Source organism: Theropithecus gelada, chromosome 15 (assembly GCF_003255815.1).
Source record: "Theropithecus gelada isolate Dixy chromosome 15, Tgel_1.0, whole genome shotgun sequence".
In the NCBI taxonomy this organism is placed as follows: domain Eukaryota; kingdom Metazoa; phylum Chordata; class Mammalia; order Primates; family Cercopithecidae; genus Theropithecus; species Theropithecus gelada.
Window position 1 is genome coordinate 2,482,334 of NC_037683.1, and position 14,925 is coordinate 2,497,258.

At 63.2% G+C, this 14,925-nt stretch overlaps 1 protein-coding gene across 4 annotated transcripts in view; it reads right to left on the minus strand.

Annotated features, from left to right (window-relative positions):
- Positions 1–436: 436 nt before the first annotated feature.
- KCNT1 (potassium sodium-activated channel subfamily T member 1) overlaps positions 437–14,925 on the minus strand; it is a 90,730-nt gene continuing 76,241 nt past the window's right edge. For 3 of the 4 annotated variants that reach the window (XM_025359725.1, XM_025359723.1, XM_025359726.1), the window contains 9 exons: positions 14,518–14,629; positions 9,349–9,450; positions 8,895–8,978; positions 8,626–8,754; positions 8,213–8,233; positions 7,011–7,335; positions 5,380–5,442; positions 1,710–1,794; positions 437–1,564 (listed from right to left, as the gene is read on the minus strand). In XM_025359725.1, the coding sequence (XP_025215510.1) occupies positions 1,444–1,564; positions 1,710–1,794; positions 5,380–5,442; positions 7,011–7,335; positions 8,213–8,233; positions 8,626–8,754; positions 8,895–8,978; positions 9,349–9,450; positions 14,518–14,629 (1,042 nt within the window). In that variant the 3' untranslated portion in view covers positions 437–1,443. The remainder of the gene's footprint in view (positions 1,565–1,709; positions 1,795–5,379; positions 5,443–7,010; positions 7,336–8,212; positions 8,234–8,625; positions 8,755–8,894; positions 8,979–9,348; positions 9,451–14,517; positions 14,630–14,925) is intronic. The other variant, XM_025359724.1, reaches the window with a different exon arrangement.

Genomic DNA, 14,925 nt, shown 5'->3' on the forward strand with positions numbered 1-14,925 from the left:
TCAGTCTCTTGGGGTACCCTGAAATGAATGTGGTGAGGTACACACACATCCCTGCCTCGGGCAGCCCTGACCCCCAGTGTAGGGGATCCCCAGCAGCTGCTGACCTCAGATGAGTTCTGTGCCACTGTGGGCAGCGCCTGGGGTCTCTGTACCCACCCCAGGGACACGCCTGGCTGCAGGGGTGAGGCTGATGGGCAGCTCACCAGAGAGCCCTCCTGGACTCTGGGACCCCCACCACCAGACGGGTTTCCTGGCTACCGTCACCAGTAGCCAAATACAATTTGGTTCCCGAGTTTTGGAAGGACTATCCTGGTGTGCCTGGGGAATGGGAGCTTGCCTGTGGGGTTGGGGTGGGGACCCCAGCAGGTGTTTCTAACCCTTAAAATGGGGTGGCTGGGAGGGGTGAGAGCCTTGGAACCACGAGCGGGGCAACTTGTAACTTCATGCCTCCAGAATGCATCCGTTTAATAGAAGGTTCCAGCACTGACCGTACCAACCAGTAAGGAACCAGCAGCAAAGGACGCAGGGCGACGCTCCCGATGTCAGCCGCCGCCCAGGATCTCGCCTTGCTAAGAAGGTCCTCTCCCCTCCACATGGCCCAGCCCGGAGGCTGAATTGTGCTTCACAAGTCAGGGGTTTAGAAAACGAGGCTTTGCTTTAAAAGGTAAGTGTAAAACGGTCCGTGGAAATGCACCATCTTCCACCCAAACGCCGCCCAGACGCCGTGGCCGGGAAAGTTCAGTGTGAAGTAGAGGAAATGGCGTCTTCCATTTCTGCTCGTGACCTTCAGAAAGGTCCTTGGCAACAGGGCCCTCTGGGGCACCTGGGGATGCACCCCTCACACACGCCCGGCTTCCCCGGGCCCTTTGCTGCTTCTGACTTCCAGAAGGGACTCAGGACAGCAAAGAGCAGAGGGTGCCCCTCACCGGCCCCACAGAGTGCAGCACGGCAGCCCCGGGCCCCAGGCCTTGGCTGGAAGGAAGTGAGGCCGCTTGGCCATGAAAGCTCAGGCTGGCTCTGAGTTGGGTGTGGCCCACGCAAGGCTCCTGGGTTCTCTTCCCCTCCCCATGCACCCCAGCCAGCCCCACCCTCCAGGACAGCCTGGGCTCGGCCCTGTGGGGCGTCTGGTCCCCGCGTTGCCCTCCCAGCCAGCCCTGGTCACGAGTTACGGTACATCTGTGTAAAGAGACGTGGACTGCATCGGTCTGTAAAAATAGGTTAAAAAAACTCTCCTCACTAGCCTGCAGGTACCCGAGGGTGAGCTGGCCCTCCCCCCGCACGAGGCACTCCTTTCCAGGGTGGAGTCCCAGGAGCCACGGTGAGCAGAGTGTGGCATCCCCAGGGTCACGCTAGTGCCACTGTGTCCTCACACGCTCCTCCACATCCTTCCTGAGGACCCACCAAGCTCTGGGCTTGGTGGCCCGAGCTCCATGCAGGGCTGGCTCAGAGCTGCGTCTCGTCGCGAGTCTCGGGGTTGCAGGACGATAGCTTGTGGCTGCAGCTGCTCTTCCGGCTCTCGGAGCTGCTGGCCACGTGAGCCAGGGGGTCGGAGCGGATGAGATAGCTGGGGGAGGGCAGAGGGGACCCTGGAGTGGACGTGGGCCAGGCAGCCCCTGCCCAGCAGCCCCACTGTGGTGCCTGTGGCCTCGTCTCCCCAGTGCCCACCTGGTGCTCGGGGGGTCTCCACCCAGCCCGCAGGTGCTACTCACACAATGTCGCTGGGCTCTAGCCTCGTGTCGGGCGGAGGGTTGATGAGGACGTAGGAGAGGGTGTTCTGATGGTCATTCATCTCGTCTGCAAAGGACACAGCCGGGCAGACGTCACTCCCCAGCCCTCCCCCTCCCAGCTCCGCAGGGGCCCGGAGGTGTGGGGGCTCCAGGATGAGCTGAATCTTTCCGGCCTTCCTGACCATTCTGCTCCAGCACCTCATCCTGGTGAGCCCAGCCAGGGCCCATCCCCACACTGGGCAGGGGGCAGCCAGGAGGGCAGCCGGGAGCCAGCTCCGACCTGCACCCCCCTCCGGTGCCAGGTGGCATCACAGCAAAGGGGTGGGCCTGAGCAGAGGCACGAAGCACACCTGTACACACCAGCACACACCTATGTCTACCAATAGACATGTCTTCACCTCACATGCATGCATGCCTTAATCTACACCTGCACACACCTGTGCACACACCCACACAGAACTACACACCCCAACCCCCATACACACCTAACACCTGCACACACCTGTGCACACACGCACACGCCTACACACCTGCAGATTCACCTCTGTATCCCACACACATTTGTGTCTATCTGCACAGATCTTCACAGCCACCCATACCTATGCTATCCACAGACCCCTGCACACTCACTCGTATACACACCTGCATGCCATCCTCCACATTCACACACACCCACCTCGGCCTCCAGAGGCTGCTCAGCCCCGTCCCTCCCACAGGGCCCTGCAGCTGCCACCGTCCCTGGGCCTGGGCAGGCCACTCCCACTCGCTGTGCTCAGCCCTTTGCTTCAGACTTAAGTCCCAAGTGGCATCAGCTTAGAACAGCCCCCAGCTCATCCCTCTGAGAACACGGCCCTGCCCCTCATGGGAGACAGCCTGGCGTCTGGCTCATGGCGTGGGAGTGCGGATGTGTCCCATGGGGTGAAAACAGTCCTGGAGAAACACCGCCTGTCATCTCACAGTCTCCGCCGGGCCACGCACAGGGAGGGAGAACCCACCATCCCAGCAGTGGCCCTGGGTTCACTGGCCGGGAGGGAAGGGCCTGTAGCCTCAGTTTATCCACTGACGGTGTCTCAGGGAACCTCCTGGATTCCTGTTGCAGGATTCCAAGGACAGAGAACAAAGGTGACCCAGGACACGGGAACCCCAGGGAGCCTCCACCCTGGCTGCCGCCATTCCCTTCTCTCTGCCCGTCCTCTCCCCTTGGGACAGCCCTGCCATGGCCCCTGAGAAAAGTCAGGGACGCTGCTGGCCAGCCAGGTGGGGGCCATGCTGGTCCCCCTGCAGTAGGGGCTTCAGAGGTCCCACAGTGTGAGCACAGCTGCTGCCAGGGAGGCGGGGGCACAGGCTAGGACCTGGGGAGTGACCTGGACAGCTCTGCCTCGGGCCTTTCACACACGGCGGCAGGTCACTTGGTGCCAGCTCCTGTGTCCATGCCTGCGGGATGGGACAGCCTGACACCTGCCCCTCACAGCTGTTTGGCTCTCTTCCCAAAACCCATGGCAGGGTCTTCCCCCAGGCCTTTGGTAGAGGCCCAGGGGCCTCACATTGAGGCTGTGCAGGGAGGCACACCCTCCCCCACTTGTGCCCACACACACCTCTGGGGTGGCCGCATGGCAGGTGGTACAGGGAGTGGTGGTGTGGGCGGCTCTAGTAAGTACTTGCCCCCGCTGCCTGACTGGCTTTGTGATGAGCACCCAGTGGGACACCAAGAACAAGGGGCTACTAGCTCGTTTCACTCCAGCAGGCACTGCCTGGACCACACGCTTCTGAAGCGAGCAGAGCACGTAGCTGGGCTGAGCCAGGCTGGGCTGGGTGGTGGGTGGGGACGCTGGGTCCCAGCTGCAGCGCCAGGTGCTGGGTTGTGGTCAGTCACGTGGCACTGGTCCTGGCTGCCCAGGATGGGCACAGAGGACTAGCTTCGCGTGTCCACTGTGTTTGGTGAAGGCTGGCAGCAGGTGTGCCTGGGGGCCTGGGGCGAGGCAGGGGCTGGCTTTGGCCCTTCTGGTGAATGTCCTGGGGCGGGGCCACCTCACCCCTGGTCCCCAGGGCTACCTGACGCCTCCACCCAGACCCTCCAACCTTCACTCCAGGCCTCAGTGGTACCTCTGCTCCTCACCCACTTCCTGACACTGCAGGCCCCAGAACTTCCAGAGCCCTGGCCCTTGGCATCCACGGTCACTCCTGCCTGAATCCCCCACGCCGGGCCAGAGCTGCCGCCACCCGAGCCTCAGTTTCCTCCTCTGTAAACTGGGAGTAACTAGTGCCTACCCCCAGGGCAGCCGTGAGGCGGCGTGCAGACGGGGTCTGTGTATCGGGGCTGAGGTGGCTCCTCCTGCTGTGTGTGTGGGGTGGGGGCTGCACACTGGAGGGGCCCCAGGATGCTGCCCACCCTCCCTGCAAAGACAGTGACTCTTCCTGTTCCACGTCCTGGCCTAGGATCTGCTTGAATCCAAACAGCGGGGTGCAGCCCGCGAGCCCCAAAGCCCCAGCACCTTCACTGTCCCAGGCATGTAGGCCGAGTGCCGCGTGAGTCCTGTGAGCCCTCGACCCCCAAGCCTGCCGTGGCCGCGCCTGCCCTGGAGCCGCAGCAGGAGCCGCAGGAAGCCGTGGCGGGTGAGGGGAGCGGGAAATGCAGGCGTCTCACTCATGAAGGCCACTAGCTGCGGGTCCAAGCGCCACAGTGCCCGGCAGAGCGAGGGTCTTCCATAAGCGCCATCGTAGGGAAAAGCACGGAACCGGGAGAGGCCGACGCTTTACTTCCGTGGCTGCTCCAGGCCTGGCCCTGCCTCCAGCTGCAAGGCCATCTTGGCAAACATGTCCCTCCCGAGCTAACACCTGCCTGGGCTCAGGAGGCCCTTCAAGCCCCTCCCCTGTAGGGAGGGGTGGCAGCGGGGACAGGGTCTGAGCTCCCCTGAGGCTGCCAGGACCCCGGGGAGCGCCCCGGCCGGGACTCTGCTCTGAGCACTGACGGGGCACAGCATGTTCTTGGAGGAAACGGGGTGCTGGGCGGCTGAGCACCCAGAAGAGAATGGGGTGTGGAGCGGCTCTGCCCCAGCCGAGCAGGAAGAATTCCCTCGTGGAGCCCCAGCTGGGGGATGAAGGTTACCATCCACCTCGCCTGGGCAGCCACAAAGCCTGCCCACTCCTAGCGGCTTGGACTCCCCACCCCTGCGTCCAGCCCAGGCTTCACCGAGTTCCTCCCGGGGCCCTGGCTTGGGACCATGTGGGTGCTTCCTGAGAGCAGAGGGGCTTAGGGTCCTCAGACCGCTTGTGGGGCCAGCCACAGGGAGGGGCTGGTTGTAGGCCAGGGTGGCCTACTGGTCCCATCAGGGCTCATCTTAAACAGCAAAGCAGGAGAAGCACCAGAGTGAGCCCGAGAGCTGGGCAGCTGCCACTCTGCCTGGCGGCCAACAGCACCTTGACCAGCACAAGCCCCGGACCTCAGCCTCAGGCCCGTCCTCAACGCCCAGCCAGGGGACACTGTCAACATGCGAGGCTTTGCCCAACAGGGCTGCCTGGGCTGACAACTGGGACGTGCTCTCACAGCTCCCGTCCACCTGCCTGGCCGGGACGGGGCACGGCAAGGCTGCTGGTGGCGAAAGGTTGGTGAGCCCTGTGGTGCAGCAGTTGGCACCCGCCAGAGCAGAATTACCTTGCAAATATCCCAGGTTTACCCGATTCATGACATCACTGGCTGTTAAATTTGCTACGTCCTCTACAGAACACACAGAAAGAGGCACAGACAGAAACAGAGAGAGAGAGTGTGTCAGCAAGCGAGGTGCGGGCGGCCGGCACAGCGGGCGGGTGCGGGGGCAGCTGCACGGGAGGCCGGCCACCCCAGGACCTGCAGCCAGCGCCAGCCACCGGAAGCGAGTCGGTCACCAGAAACGCAGTTGCTCCTCCCTTGCCAAGCTCTGGGGGCAGGCAGCGGTCGCAGAGGCAGGCACCGGCTCTGGGGGTGGCCGGACCGGGCTGGATCATCCTCTGCCAACAGTCAAAGGGGGGCCACGAACACGAACGCTGGGCACCCCTCTCAGCCCTGGGAGCCCCCCCTGAAAGGGCATGAAGCCCCTCCCGGGACAGGGACACTGTGGGGATGGAGGGAAGCTTCAAGGCAGGGACAGGGGGGCGTCCTCCACAGCGCCCACGGGGCTGGGGGCCGGGAAAGGTCTTCATGGGCCTCTGAGTCTCCTTCGGGCCCACAGGCCGGCCCAGCCCAGTGACCTGTGAGCAGCTCCTAGGCCAGCCCTGAGCTTCTGACTCTGCTCAGGGGACTTAAGACCTTGACCCAGGTGACCGACGCAGGAAGCAGGGTTGGGAGACCGGGCACCCCAAAGGGACAGAGGCAGTCCTGAGCATCGGGCATGTCCCCGAGATGGAACAAAGGGAGGATGGAGCCTTGACACGGCCCAGGGGTGGATGTCACTGGGCAGCGGCCCAGTGCCGGGGAGCTGGGGCCCGTGGCCTCATCAATGGAGGTAGCGTTTCTAGAGGGAGGGAAGGGATGGGTTTCTCTCCTTGCCAGGCAGGGCATGTAGGGTCCCCAAGCCCAAGCACATTTCCCACCACAAGGCGCAGAGAGACGGGGTTGTGTGGATCTGTTGCTAAAGACGGACACCGGGCTCCCTGGACCGCAGGAGGGGCTGTGCCGTGGGAGTGGCAGCAAGCCCATGGTGGACAGAGGTGTGTCCTGGTATGGGCTGTTCCCCCAGTAGTTTCCCCAAAGACAAGGTCCCCCCTACCCTGGCTGCTGGGAGGGCTGGGGGCTCCGGGAGGCGGTCCCCAACACAGTCTTGTCCTCTGTGAGAACTCAGGGGCCCTGGGTATCCGCTGTCCAGCAGGACTAGCTGCAGCCTGCTGGCCCATCACTAACTGATGCCCTTGACTCGGGGAGCCCAGCCTGGCCCTCTCCACCCTACAGCTGCCTCCCCTGGCTGAAGGGTTCAGCCAGCTCCTGTCTCTAATTTGGCAGAGAGGGAAACTGAGGCCTCAGGGCAGTGGGACAGAGTGCCTCCCTATGGGGCTCAGCACCAGCGATGCCATAGGGTCCTGTGGCCTCCCAGTACCAGGGTGGGCCATGGCCACTCCCCTCCTCCACCCTCCTCTGCACAGGATCTCTGCTGGGCCGTGGTGGTGGTGCCCACAGCTGACCCCACAGTAGGGGCAGGCAGCGCGTGGCCAGAAAGGCTGACTGACAGGATGGCCCAGGCCCCGGGATGCCATGGCCGACTGTTCCTGGCCCAGTCTGTCCGTCCTGCCCCCACCCACACCGGGCGCCCTTACCGTAGCCGGTGGTGGGCAGGCCCAGGTGTTTCATGCGGTTCTTCACCAGCTCGGAGAGCTCCTGGCGCTCAGAGCGCCGGTACAGGCTGAGGCGCTGCTGGCTGATCCACTCCGCGGCCGCTGCCCGGCCTGCCTGCTTGGGTCCCTTGCGGCTCAGCCTCCGGGCCCACTGCAGACTCTTATGCCGCAGCAGCCGGTGCTCCGCGGGGTCACTGCCGCCCGTGTGTCGGCCGTGGGAGCTGCCTCCGGTGCCGGCGCGCGAGCCCCAGGGCCCCCTCGCTTCCCGTGTGTCCTCACAGTCCTCCATGTTCACCGAGATCTGGGACTGGGTAGGGCGGGGAGGGGTGAGGCTGCTGGGAGGGGCAGGGGCTTAGGAGGAGGTGTGGGCTCTGGGGCTTGGGGCCCGCGTGGGAGTGGCTGGGCGTGTCAGGGAAGAGGACGAGGACAGACCCCAGGGTGCATGTGCCTCCCTCCTCTGGAAAGAACGTGCCTGGTCCGAGGTTTCCTTCTGAGCTCAGACTGCTGGGCCACCCGCCCTGCCCGGGCCTGGTCAAGGGATTCGCCAGGCTACTGAGGGCAGCTCCCTTCACCTCTCTGGGCCCTTCTTTCTGTGGGTCCGGCTGGGGACCCATCTGGACCCCAGGACATCTTGGCCTTGCCCTGGGGGGTCACCCCCTCTGCGTGTCAACTTCTCCATCTGCAGATGGGCCCTGGTCCCTCTTGCAAACACACCCTTCGGAGGCCCCGAACCGGGAGAATGTGAGGTGCCAGGGCCTGTGGGGTGTGGGGTGTGGGGTGCTGGGAAGAGGCGGGGCGCCCCCCACCTGGGCGGCACCTTCAGAAAGGCCTGGGAGGCTGGGGGCTGGATGGTCAGGCCAGAGGGGCATGGGGCTGCCTGCCTTGGTGGGGCCTGGGGGAGCCAGGGCTGGGCCTGGGAGGGGCGGGGGTGCAACTGGTGTCCAAACTCACAGGCTACTCCCCCAGGCCTCAGTTCCCCCACCAGTGCAGGAGGGAGTGACTGTCAAGAGCCTTCTCTGAGCCATGCTGGGGCCGACACATCCACGGGACCCACTCCCGCCTCAGCTTCCCCAGGGCCCTGTGGGTGGGTAGGTGGGTGGGTGGGGCCTGGCAGGCTTCTCCACGTGAGGCTGCGATGCTCTGGTGTTCGGCAGAGGCTGTGTGGGCGCAGAGCGGGTACTTACCTGGGCTCTGAGGTCGTGCGGCTGCAAAGGAAATAGGCACAGTCTGGGACCTGTGGGCGTGCCCCTGCCCCCCCACGCCGCCTCAGCCTGGGGTCTGCATGGAACACACTTAGGGCGGGCAGGCACGGTGCCCACCGCTGTGTGGGCTGCAGCACAGGGGCTGCCCATCTTCTTCCTCAAGCCTGCCCTGAGCCTCTCTGCCCCCAGTAGGGGTCGTGGCTGCTCTAGCTGGAAGCACTGCATGTGGGCACACAGACCAGACGGAAAGAGCTGCCGGCAGGGGCAAAGCTGATCTAGTTCCCGACACTGAAGGTGGGGATGGTGTGGGTCACACAGGACAGGCGCTGCCACGGTCCCAGCCCCCGGAAGGTGGGGATGGCGTGGGTCACACAGGACAGGCGCTGCCCCAGAACCTCCGAGGTGGAGAAGACGTGACTCTCTGTCCGGTAGATGCCGATGGGGATCTCGGCGCTGGAGGAGCAGAGCTTCTGGAAGAGGCGGCCGTACGTGCGGATCCACAGGTCGCCCTCGGTGATTTTCATCTGCAGGGCAGGAGCCCTGAGTCGGCCGGGGCAGGTGGCAGCACCCAGAGCCTCCCAGCCACTGAACCAGGGGCAGGTGCCCATCCACCCACTCGGGACAGCCCGGCACACCCCAGCCCGGCCCGGCCGGGGGCACTTACGGCACAGAGGTACCCCGAGCCCGGCGTGGTGTCCAGGCCCAGCAGCAGCCGGGTGATGGTGATCATGTAGTCCTTCACGAAGGACTGGCCAGGGAGGGAGGGGGCCACAGCGAGGCACATGAGCATGGACGTAGGACACAGGTCCACACCCCCCCGGCCACAGGCTCGCCCCTCTCACACACACATACAACCACCAGGTACCCAAGCACCACATGACCCACAGGCAGAGTTCTGGAACGCCTTTTCTAGGAAAACGCACTTGCCAGGCACCCATAGGTCAAAAAGGGCCCAGAAATCCCCGGGGCAGGGACAGGGCCCACAGGTCTCCTTGGAATCCAGGGAAGGTCGTTCAGAGGGAGGCCTATCCCTCCGAGTGGGGACCAGGCTGCAGAGCCGAGGGCGTGATGGGGGTCCCACCCAGGCGCCCCCCTCCTGCTGCTGCTTCCCAGCTGACCTGGTAGAGCAGCGTGTCCAACATGCTGATGCTGAAGACGCGGCCGGCGGCAAAGGGCAGGCGGAACATGAAGGCCAGGTTGGAGCCGTTCTCTCGCTCCCTCTGTGGGAAAGGAGGGGCCTCAGATGGGCTGGTGCTGAGGTCCCTTCAGTGGCACGGCAGCCACGGAGGCGAGGGCACTGTGTGTGTGTGCACACGTGTGCACCGTACATGTGTGTGCGTGGGACCTGTGTGCACGTGTGTGCATGGTGTATGTGTACACAGTGTGTGTCTGCATGTGTGCACACACCAGCAGGCCTGAACCAGCTGTATCTTCCCAGACACAGTCAGGGCAAGAGCCCGGGAGCAGTGATGTGGGGCTCTGATGAGAAGACGGACTCCCGGCGGCTGCCACAGGCACTGCGTTTGGTCAGGTGCCCTGCTCTTGCCATCCTGAAATTCCAGATCCTCCTGATAATCCTCTCCTGCCCTGGCGTTTTTTAAGTGGTGTCGGAGGGCGCGTGGGGCCTGGGCTGAGGAGGAGCAAGCATCGGGCTGCCTGCTGTCCTTGGCCTCCTGTCCCGGTGCTCCAGGCTCACAATGGACCCGCTGTGTGAGTTTCCTGGGGCTCCCGTAACAAATGACTGCAAACTTAGCAGCTAAAACGGCACCTGTCTCCTCTCTCCCGGTTCTGGATTTAGGGAGTTTGAAGTGTCTCTGGCTGGATCCAGGCCCGGGCAGGGCCCTGCTCCCTCTGGATACCTGGGGGGCTCCTTCTCTCGCCTTTTCCAGCTCCTGGAGGCCGCCTGCCTTGGCTCGTGGCTCCCTCTTCCCTCTTCTGAGCTGGCCGTGCAGCTGCTTCCCACCAGACAGGGACCTCCGGCCTCTCCCTAGAAGGACCCTGATGGCGTGAACCTGCTGGATGCTCCAAGGGAATCTCTCATCTCGAGGCCCGTGACTTAATCCCATCTGCAGAGGCCCTTTTGCCACGTGAGATGGTACATCCACGGGTTCCGGACTCGGCCGTGGCCATCTCTCGGGCCATTCTTCAGCGGACAGCCCCAGCCCTGGAGCTTGGCCTCCAAGCAAGTGTGCACAGGCAGGCGTGTGCGCCCACGGAGGCCACACTTCCCCCTGGAACCAGAACTCGATTCACAGATAAAAGAAATGACGGCGACAGGACAATCAGGCAGAAGCCCCTTTTCCTCTGGGTCCGCCCTTACTCAGTGGCCGGCGGGAAGGCTGGGGCGTGAGACACAGCGGAGTTAGTTTCCTGCGGCGTTGCCGCTGTTGGAGCAAGAACCAGGTGCGATGAGCTGCGACGGGCGTGTCAGTTTGCAATCACGGTGATTTGCATCCAGAATTCCAGCTGCGCTTCATGGAGATGAACGTGAAATTCCTGAACGACTTGCCATTTTAATTTTTCCTTTACTCAGAACAACGCTCAACAGGAAACGAACCACGACAGGGCCAGAGAGAGACGTGGAAGGAAGGAAAAAGCTGATGTTTCAGGACCTTCCAGAGATTTCCTCCTGCTTTCTGGACGAGAAACCCACTTCTTTGTGCTGCTGAAGGGGCAGGTGGCGGCCCTGGAGGGACAGGAGGGCTTCAGCAGGGGCTGAGCGGGTCCCGTTCACAAGTGACAGCGAAGACAGGAGCACACAGGGGTGGATGAGCCCTTCCTGAGAACAAGATCCCCGGTCAGAGGGAGCAGGGCAGGCACCGTGCAGCCCCGGGGCGGGCAGAGCCAGCCTGAAGGAAGGCTCCTGGTGAGGAGAGATCACACAAGCTGACCATGTGAAAGCAATGAAGTGGCAGAGGAGTCCTGGGTGCTGGAGACCGGGGGAGGTGGACGGTGTGGGAGGTGGACGGCGGGGGAGGTGGACGGCGGGGGAGGTGGACGGCGGGGGNNNCGGGGGAGGTGGACGGCGGGGGAGGTGGACGGCGGGGGAGGTGGACGGCGGGGGAGGTGGACGGCGGGGGAGGTGGACGGCGGGGGAGGTGGACCGGTGGGGGAGGCTCCTCTCTCACACTGGGGCTCTGAGAACCTTCCGGAGCCAGCCCTCAAGAGGGGATGCATGTCAGCCCACCAGCAGCATCCTTAATAATAGTTTTATTCTTTTGCTTTGTTTTTTGAGACAGGGTCTCACTCTGTCACCCAGCCTGGAGAGCAGTGGCACAATCTTGGCTCACTGCAACCTCTGCCTCATGGGTTCAAGCAATTCTCCTGCCCCAGCCTCCCAAGTATCTGGGATTACAGGCGTGTGCCACCACGCCCAGCTACTTTTCGTGTCTTTAGTAGAGACAGGGTTTCTCCGTGTTGGCCAACCTGGTCTTGAACTCCTGACCTCAGGTGATCCGTTCGCCTTGGCCTCCCAAAGTGCTGGGATGACAGGTATGAGCCACCGCGCCCGGCCATTAAATTTTTGGTATAGATGGGGACTTGCTATGTTGCCTGGGCTGGTCTCGAACTTCTGGCCTCAAGTGATCCTCCTGCTTCAGCCTCCAAAAGTGCTGGGATTATAGGCATGAGCCGCCGTGCCCGGCAGAGCATCTCACCGATGGCCCTGTATGCCATCTCCACCTCCTCCCTTTTTCCTTCCTGAGTCATGCCTGGAATCCTGTCTTTATCCTTCCACTGTGCCTGGATGTAGAAGATGTTGGCTGCAGGGATTTGGGGTAATTTTTCTTTTTTTTTTTTACTTTCAGTATTCTTTGAAGATACATAATGTAATAAACATGTACATTTTTATAATAATAAATTGGCATTAATTTTTTTTTTTTTTTTTTTTTGAGACAGAGTCTCGCTCTGTTGCCCAGGCTGGGGTGCAGTGGCTGGATCTCAGCTCACTGCAAGCTCCGCCTCCCGGGTTTATGCCATTCTCCCGCCTCAGCCTCCCGAGTAGCTGGGACTACAGGCGCCGCCACCTCGCCCGGCTAGTTTTTTGTATTTTTTAGTAGAGACGGGGTTTCACCAGGTTAGCCAGGATGGTCTCGATCTCCTGACCTCGTGATCCGCCCGTCTCGGCCTCCTAAAGTGCTGGGATTACAGGCTTGAGCCACCACGCCCGACCTAATGTCTTTTAAATAAGGGTCTGAAACTGCCACAGGTGTCCCTCTTGGAAGCAGGTCACCGTATGCTGGCCTGTCAGAGAGACCCATGGGGAAGCTGGGGCCAAGGCCACCCAGGCTGGTGAAGACGCGACCCCTGGTTCCTTCTACAGAATCTTTGCATGCCAGGGAGGCAGATCCCAGCCTCTCCAGAGGGCGATGGGTCAGGTGGTCCACGGCGCCCTCTCTTCCCTTGGCCCCACGTCTCTGTATATGCCTGGCCCCGCCCAGGGCCCAGGATGTCTGTCCCACGTGGACCCCAGCACCATGTCAGCCCAGAGGAACTCACGGCTGCTTCCAGGGGCTTTGCTGGCGTCCTGACTTCTCCTTGGAGGACTTCTCCCTGACTTCTCCTTGGTCCCTGTCACACAACTGCCGCAGAACCACATGACTGGAGCTGGAGCCCAGGACTGTTCACTGCCCTGAGATGGAGAGCTGGCTGCACCCGCCCTGGCAGCACAGGGCCCCGGTGGCGGCGAAGCTGGGGAAGGAGCTGGGGCTCCACAGCGGGTGGAGGGTAATTGGCGATGGCTGCCTGGTGGGAAGGCAGGTAGGAGCGTGTTGGCCGCGTGCTTGCTGACCCAACCTTCAAGCCATCTTGCGGGACAGAGAGGTGCCAGGCTGAAGCCAGAGGAGCCGCACCAGGATGACTACCTGGACCCCGACTGCACGGCAGCTTCCCGGTCCACACTGGGTCAGACTCAGTCTTCCAGATCCGGAGAGTCCTCCCAGCCCTGGGGAGCGGCTGGGCCCCTGAACACAGAATCCTGCAAACTTCTTCCCTTTGCACGGTTCGCGTTGCAGAGCACACGCCTCTGCCGGCTGAGCGGGGACTGGGGCCAGGAGCTCCCGACACCGGGCAGGGCAGGCTATAGGGTGGGCTTGGGTGGTGGGCAGTGCAGACAGAGCCCTCTCCTGTGGTGAGACCAGCTGCCCGAGCGTCCCCCTATGCCTCAGGCTGGCATCTCTGAGGCAGGTGCCCCTATTGACCTGGTGGCTGACCAGCCCGGCCTCCTCGCGTCTCTCTGGGGCAGAACCAACTCCAGGATCCCTATGGGCTCTTGGTCCGTGGCTGGCCACTTTCACTCTCCATCAGGTTCAGGTGGGACAAAGCCATGTCCATGTCGCAGGCAGTGCCCGTGTGTGTCCTCTGCCTGGTGTTGGTGGTCAGGCCTGGCCTGGCTCAGTAGTTCCTCCACGGTGTCACACTCCTCCAGCGACGCAGGCCCCAGCAGCTCGCCAATGAGGACATCAGCCCAGACTGGTGAGCTCGGGGTTTGTGTGGAACAGACAGCATTGCTGCTTCTGACCAAGGTGCCCACTCCCTGGTCTCAGCTTAGGGCTGCCCGGGCGCCGGCCCCCGTGTGGACAAGGTGGTGCTGCCCCAGCCTCAGCAGGTGGGGAATGGGTGGGGCTGGGGTCAGCCAAACATCTAGACAACAGCAACAGTGCCTGCGCCCCTGCGTTCCACACCTGAGCCTGGGTAGTGCTCGTCATGGAGCTCCCGGGGTGGAAAGCCAGTTCCGGCCCAGCCACTTGCTACACTGTGCGATCCGGGGCAGGCTCCTTCCCTCTCAGGCCCTCGGTCCCTTGTCAATACAAGGAGGCAGTGGTTACAGTGAACCTGTTTCAAGGTCGGGCATAGCGGCCGGGGCAGCGGAGGAGTCTGGAAGGGCGCAGCTGTGTGTGTTACTTGTACTAAGAGCTACCGGCCCAACTATGTGGAACCACCAATCTGAGGGCTCCCTACGGGGGTTCTGACCAACTGACCATCCCACAACAGATGGCCTTGGCCTCTAGACACGGCCGGGCCCGGTCCCCGCTCAGGGAGACGGAGAGCTGCTACGGGCCACATTCCCAGTGCCCCACACGAGGTCAGGGCAACGCCCTGCCTCCACCTCCTGGCTCCACCATGAAGAGCCCCCTGTCCACGCTGGGCCCCCTGCTTCTCCTGAGCTCCCCAGCAGGAGGGGGCAGGAGCCCCGCCTCCCATGGCACTGGCCCCCTTTCTCCGAGCCCCTTCCTCCCACTCTTTCTGGGCTCCTGGGGTGGCAGCTGGCACGGGGCAGGGCTGCTCACCTTTTCTAGTTTGGAAAGAGCCAGAGAGTAGCTGTCCTTGGCGCGGAACTGCATGAAGCGCATGTTGGAAGGGTGGGTGAGCTCCGTGGTGATGCTGAGGCTGGGGAAGAGCCTGGGGGAGGCGGAGGTGGCTCAGGGCGGGGCCACAGTAGCTGTGGGAGGTCTCAGGGCGGGGCCATTGTGGCTGTGGGAGGTCTCAGGGTGAGGGCCCATGATCGTGTGGCTGTGGGCGGGGTCTCAGGGCAGGGCCCATGGTCGTGGCTGTGGGGGTCTCAGGGTGGGGGTCTCAGGGTGGGGGCCTGTGGTCGCGGCTCTGGGGGTCTCAGGGCGAGGGCCCGTGGTCGTGGCTGTGGGGGTCTCAGGGCGGGGGCCCGTGGTTGTGGCTGTGGGGGTCTCAGGGTGGGGGCC